Source organism: Rhipicephalus microplus, chromosome X, assembly GCF_043290135.1.
Source record: "Rhipicephalus microplus isolate Deutch F79 chromosome X, USDA_Rmic, whole genome shotgun sequence".
Classification (NCBI taxonomy): domain Eukaryota; kingdom Metazoa; phylum Arthropoda; class Arachnida; order Ixodida; family Ixodidae; genus Rhipicephalus; species Rhipicephalus microplus.
Genome location: NC_134710.1, coordinates 356196124 through 356203048, shown reverse-complemented (window position 1 = coordinate 356203048; position 6925 = coordinate 356196124). Strand labels below are relative to the sequence as shown.

The following is a 6925-nucleotide window of genomic DNA, read 5'->3' as shown; positions in this document are numbered from 1 at the left end:
ATAAGTTGAGCTTAAAATAGTTTTGAAATATAGCTGATTGAGTGTCAGAAATAATTAGACAAAATTACCGGGGGCTACATTTTGTTAGTAGGATTTCTAAATACAAACAGCACAACCTAAATTGTCAGCCTAAACCCCACCGTCGGCTATAGCGAGGTCCACTTGCGTGCTCCTTGCGAAGCATTCCGACATTACATATAGAGACAAATGACGGATACCTTGGCGCATCGAGGACATGACGGGCCATGATTAACGATGCGGCAATGGGCCACACATGAAAAGAAACAAAGGAAAAAGTGTAAATTTGAAAACAAAGTGAACAAAAAAGAGAAATATTGATAAAGTGCAAATAAACAATAACGATAACGAATAGAAAAAATGAAAACAAAGCAATACATTCATTAAAAAGACGAGGTCACCCTAAGCATCCACCACACTCCAAACTGACTATAAAAGAAAGCGTGAGCTTCACACACCTTTAAAGAAGCATGCACACAGATGAAACAATAATATTCCATCTGTGTGAATGGCTCTCCTGATCTGCAACTCTCTAATTAGAGAGTTTTGTAAGATCTAGTGGCTAAGGTACTCGGCTGCTGACCCGCAGGTCGCGGGTTCGATTCCCGGCTGCGGCGGCTGCATTTCCCGATGGAGGCGGAAATGCTGTAGGCCCGTGTACTCAGATTTGGGTGCACGTTAAAGAACCCCAAGTGGTCAAAATTTCCGGAGCCCTCCACTATGGCGTCTCTCATAATCAAATGGTGGTTTTGGGACGTTAAACCCCACAAATCAATCAATCAGAGTTTTGTAAGAGGAAAACCACGAAGCTTGAAGAGCGAAGAAATGTGCAAGCTACCAGGGCGCATGCGCATAACCGAAGCCACATGAGGGTTCCCGTTCGCCCAAACACGGTGTACCCCAAACTCAAACAACTAGAGCGGGTCCCCAAAACGTCTTGGGTTGCCAGCGCGATGACGTAGATGCCGCGTGGGCCATGATGCAGAGTGGCAACCTTCTCACATCATCTTGTGGCACCCTTCTCACATCGTCTTAATTTTTCCTCGTGTGGCTTCCCGTGCGTTTGACCCCACACCGCCTCCGTTGGAATGAGCTCCCAAACTCTGCTGCTGCTCCGACCACAAAAGCAGCATATGCTCAACGCAGCTTGGGGACCCAGTGTCCTGGGTCCCCAATTCTAAAACTCTTGGAGAAACTCTTAGAGAGTATTAAAATTCGGGACTTTGCTGGATTTGGGACCTTGTTGTGTCACCGTTGCTGGAATTGTGGATTATTTGAGCACTTAAATAACTAAATTCAGGTGGACGTCAATATGTGATGACTCCGCCCTTTGAAACTGACTTGGAGTAGCCCATCGCTAACAGAAAAACAGCACTTATATAGTCACTTTCCAAGCACAAGGAAACTGAGCACTTGTATGAGCCTGTAGTGTAGTGGTAACACTCCTCTGAAGGTCGAAAGAGCAACATTCTCTTATTTCTGTATTTCTTCGCTTGATTGAAGTTCCTTCATTTCTGCCTTCCTTCCCCCGTGTATGTATGTATGTATGTATGTATGTATGTATGTATGTATGTATGTATGTACGTACGTATGTAGGTATGTAGTACACACGAGCGTCCAGGTGTGAGCATAAGTGTGCAGACCACAGCATCGCGCGCCGAAGTCGTCGACGCACAATCAAGCTACCAGACGCCTGATGCGGTGCGCAAGCACATCGCGTCGTATCAGTTGGCCTCTCATGTTGTTCTCTTCGACGCACTCGTATATCCAAAACAACTAGGTGTTGCTTTCTTTACTCCATCAAATTTTCGCCATCTCTTTTTTAGAAGTGAAACAGCTCTTTGACTAGCCTGTGTAACGCTGTCCCGCCATCCGCACCGCGCTCCCCTGGCCGTAGGTGTTGGGCGGTGCCAAGTAGGTCAGGCTTTCGCTCGCATGGCGCGCGCAATGCGGTCACTTTCTTTCTTGCCTGTTGCCTCTCCCCGCGTGTCATCTCTCTCGCTTTACCCTCTCCACCAATCCCAACGTTCGGGTGCACATCGAGCGAACAGTCTTTCTTCCTTAGGAATCATCTGCGGAGCGGCGCACACGACAGGTACATGGTGCGATAGCTCCATACTCCACGGGGGGCGCCACGGTAGTTTGGCGGTATAAAATCACAGAGCACGAGAGCACGCGCGCCTCCACCTCTCCTGCTCAACGCCACGAAGAGCGCCAGCATCGACGCCACCGCCAGTGCCAGCGTTAGCACCAGCAAAATCTCTCAATAAAGTACACCATCTCACGCTCAAGCGAACAATCTCCCACCGCTTCACATGCACACATGATTTGATTCCCTTTAGCGAGAGATGGTCTAATTTCCTTTTCTTTGTGTAGCGGCTGCGATGGGGCCGGCTCCAGCGCCGGGCTCACGTCGTTAATTATACCGGCTGATTAGCACAACTAAGCGTAGCCAGCCTCGCAATACCTGATGAAGCCAAGCACACAAAATGTAGTTTTCTCAGCTCAGCTTGCATTTGTCGCCTTAAGCCAAGTTGAGGTTAAATAGGCCTAGTTAAGGGAATGTAAGTTTAGCTGAATTTAATCTAGCCTAGCTAAGCCCAGCATCACCTAATAAATTCGGCCGTAAGTAAGTTTATTGAGCCCATCCCAGCTTGCTGGTTTTATGTTAAGCGTAGTAAAGCTTCGATGCACCCAGATGGACCAAGAACAGTACACGTACAGCCAAATCCAATTAGGCATATTTGGTCAAGATATCATTTAATTTTGCCGAGACAGATTAGCACAAATAAGGTAAACCATACCATCGCCAGTTGATTCAAGTCAACTTCCCCATGAATCCAGAGGCACAACACCCTAGAAGATACTAATAACCACTTACTGACACTATACCTACCAGGTATGCTCATTTATATCTGTGTAGTGTTAGTTAGAGCGCGTAGAAGTTATGGCTGATTATTTATTCTGCATCCAATAACACACCTGAAAGACTGGAGTTCGTGGGAATTCAGGCGTCAGCGCCAGTCGATCAACGCCATTTTACCTTGGAGAGTTCTGGCGCCCCTTTCATCCCGAACGGACGGATGGCGGCTGGTCATAAATCGCTGTCACTTCGCTATCATCCCTGCTCCTCAAAATTTAACACGGTTTTCCATTGGATAAATTTTGGCGGGATTCAGGCTTTGCTCGCGCTCGCCCGACAAGTGGAGATGCAAAACAGGGTTGAGAGAGACCACTTCGGTATCTTGGAATGTGCGTATGCGTTTTGGCCTCACCAGCTGGCGGTGATTCTTTGTCCTTTGTTATTCGTCGCCGTCGGTCGGTGGTTACGTCGTCTCGTCGGGGCCCTGGCCTCGGCGGTCACGCGCTCCTCTCCTTGGTCTCGAAGTCCCAAAGCATCGCCTTGCGATCATGTACCGTATATTTCACTCAACTGCTGCTATACCTACTCTGCTTATTATGCATTCTCTGGGGTGTGCGATCGCGAGAGCGCTGACCGAAGGGCAAGTCGGCGCTTCGAAATTGGTTCTTTGTCTATTTGTTCACTTGATTGTTCTATAAATGCGCCATTTGCGGCCACTATTCAATATATCGGGAAACTTCTATTAGCTAATTGGTGTCTTGTGTAATTATGTCACTTACGATTGGTATATATGTTGATCGAGTATTCTCTATGTACCCGTAATTAACCAACCGCCCGTAATAAACCAACCGTTTTTGAAAGCGTAGCCGGGATTCTCCCTCGCTGCGCGTGCGCGGGCTTGCCGTCCCTTTGTGGCGATGGTCCGAGCTCGCGTGCGCAGCAGTACGAACGGTATTCAGGGTGCGACGAGACGGATGAACGACGACGCGGCACTCCTGTTTGGAGCTCGCAGTGCTCGAATCCACGGCTGTGTACGATGGCACTACAGAGAACAACACCACAAGTTTTGCGTGATATAATTATGCTAACTATGCATAACTAGGATAAAGAGGGAGCACCAAGATAAGCATAGAGAAATCTGACTACGCATGGTTAATCCTGGCATCGTCTAACTAGTGTGATAATAATTAGGTGCAAGCAAGCAACTTCGAAGTAAATACAAAGCAATTTAAGTTCAATTTCTTTGAGCACAAATAATCTAAGCTGAGGAGAACACTAATGACTAATCACCAAGTCTAGTAGCATTAGGTTGAACTACATTTAAATTGCCTTAAAACTGATTTATATTTATACCATAATAATCTTGCACAACTTTGTCAAGTAAAACTCCGGTATCTAGGGTGTGTGACTGTAAATCGGACAAATCAATCAGTCATAACTGCTACGCGTCTTCAGTAACAGCAATTAGACATGAATGAGCTTCACTGGCATAGTTCCGGTACAAAATAATTAGCATCTTTCTTTGTCGCCTTTGAGATCATTTTGCCCCGCCGCGGTGGTCTAGTGGCTAAGGTACACGGCTGCTGACCCACAGGTCGCGGGTTCAAATCCCGGCTGCGGCGGCTGCATTTCCGATGGAGGCGGAAATGTTGTAGGCCCCTGTGCTCAGATTTGGGTGCACGTTAAAGAACCCCAGGTGGCCGAAATTGCCGGAGCCCTCCTCTACGGCACCTCTCATAATCATATGGTGGTTTTGGGACGTTAAACCCCACAAATCAATCATTAACTAGGCTCAGATAAGTTCAACATGGCTAAACACGACAAAGGCAAGCTATGGTGCGATGCAGGATGGCCCGAGCTTCTCGGGCGACGAATTTGCTCCGAGATTGCTCAGTGGCGGCCGTGGCTTGAAGACAGTGGGGAGCACGTGAGAGAAGCGTTGATAAAAATGGCTACAGGAACGCACGTGGTGTTAGAAACCCATGTGGGGCATTTGCGACGGTTATCAATAAAACACCGCATGCGAACACTTCAGCGCCACCCCTCAGTAAACATTTTAACAGTGCAGCGATGTTAGCGTGATTTTTTAGCTATCTTTTTGCCGAATCAATAAGCGCCTCCCACAAGAGTGTTCGTAGGCATATGTCCTCTTTCGAGCAGGATTTTTTGTTCCACCTGCAGCATGAAAATTGCCACTCTCGATGTCAGCAAGGGTGCACACGCAGCACTCTCGTGTGCCTTGTTCTGCTTCTATCAAGTATTGGAGATATTTATAAGAGCAGGTGGTCACCAGGGGCGCTCGCATCATAGCGGCAACGCAGCTGTAATTGGATACCTCGTGAGCGCGGTGAAATTTAATACAAAACATCATAGCCGCCTCGTGATATCACTTTTACTTCTGCGTTCGTTTGTGCATAGTCTCCCCAATAAAGCTGATAGATTAACCTTGCCACTCGACGTCATTGCTGCTCCCCGGCACGAGCAAACGTGGTGGGCGTACTCGATTTGTGGGGTTTAACGTCCCAAAACCTCATTATGATTATGAGAGACACCGTAGTGGAGGGCTCCGTAAATTTTGACCACCTAGAGCTCTTTAACGTGCACCCAAATATGAGCCCATGGGCCTACAACATTTCCGCCTCCATCGGAAATGCAGCCACCGCAGCCGGGATTCGATCCCGTCACCTGCGGATCAGCAGCCGAATACCTTAGCCACTAGACCACCACGGCGGGGCGTGGTGGGCGTACTCGATCTTTGCCGCGGGTGTCTATCAATCAAACTGATGGACGCGTGCACTCGGATACAAACTCGTTGATTCTGAGAAGGCCCGAGTTCAACTCGGGACTGTGATGGTGCCAGTGTGACTGTCAAGCATTTGATGCGGTGAACGCTAAGCGGCAGCTTCTTTGCGTATAAAATAATTTGAGGAGCTTACACTACTTGTGCAAGGTTGGGGCCATGGAGCTCTTACGATAACCCAGCTGTCTTGCAGATTTTGATTGATATGTCGGGTTAAACGTCCCAAAACCACTCCTGCAGCTTTTTAAGTTGGTCGTCTACTCTTGTGCGTGATCGGCTTCGAAGTGAAGACTGCGTCATTTCTCTCTCAAGTTTGAATGAACAAATTGACTAAGGCTTAATGGCCATTACACTGAGCTGTCTTGTCTTCATTAATACGGCTTCAATTAAAATACAATTATCCCGGGCGCCATTAGCAAGACAGGCATTAGTATGAAGCTATTAAACACAATTCTGATTAGCACGATAATAATTATTATAGTATTAGTAAGGTCGAATTAGCATGATTTTGCTCGCCGTATGCATGATTAACGCCGCATTAATTAGCGCTGTTTAGTTAGCTCATCAACTAGAATGCATTAGTTAGTCCGGTTCTGGCTTTACATGACTTCATCTACGTTTGGCAGGACACGACTGTGAAGTCATCGCAAGATGCCTTCCTCAAAGGTCTGACGACAGGATTGGCTGCACCCTCGGGCAAAGGGGCCCGTTTGATCCTCGTACATGCTGGAAGCAGTGCAACTGGTTTCATCGAAGGAGCTGCTGACTACTTCCGAGCGAAAAAGGGGGGCAGCGCTGACTACCACTCTGAGATGGATGGCAGATACTTTGAGGAGTGGTTCACCGACAAGCTTTTGCCAAACATTCCGCCTAATAGCGTTATTGTCATGGACAATGCGCCATACCACAGCGTAGCTCTTGAGAAAGCACCTACCAAGTCGACGCACAAAGCTGATATTCAGCTTTGGCTCACAAAGAAAGGTGTTCCGTGGTCAGAGGACATGGTGAGAGCTGAACTGCTGGAACTTTCCCAAAAGGTCAACACACCCAGTATTGTGTACCGCATCGACACTCTGGCGGCTACCCACGGCCATGAAGTGCTTCGTGTACCACCATACCACTGCGAGTTCAACCCAATCGAGCTTGTTTGGAGCCAGGTAAAGGGGTACATCGCAGCACGGAATACGGGTTTCACTTTGGCTGAAGTAGAGAAGCTTCTGCCAGAAGCACTGGCATCTGTATAA

General features: G+C 47.8%; 1 protein-coding gene across 1 annotated transcript; it reads left to right on the top strand.

The window, feature by feature from the left end:
- The first annotated feature begins 4688 nt into the window (after positions 1–4688).
- LOC119161985 (uncharacterized) lies at positions 4689–6925 on the top strand. The gene is made up of 2 exons (XM_037414474.2): positions 4689–4808; positions 6308–6925. Exons 1-2 carry the CDS (start codon positions 4689–4691, stop codon positions 6923–6925), a joined length of 738 nt encoding a protein of 245 aa, XP_037270371.2.

Bases quoted from the DNA above. Each gene is read 5' to 3' on its own strand.
- LOC119161985 (XM_037414474.2), top strand. From the start codon at position 4,689: ATGGCTAAACACGACAAAGGCAAGCTATGGTGCGATGCAGGATGGCCC. The intron at 4,809-6,307 runs GTGAGAGAAGCG...TACGTTTGGCAG, and splicing joins TTGAAGACAGTGGGGAGCAC to GACACGACTGTGAAGTCATC.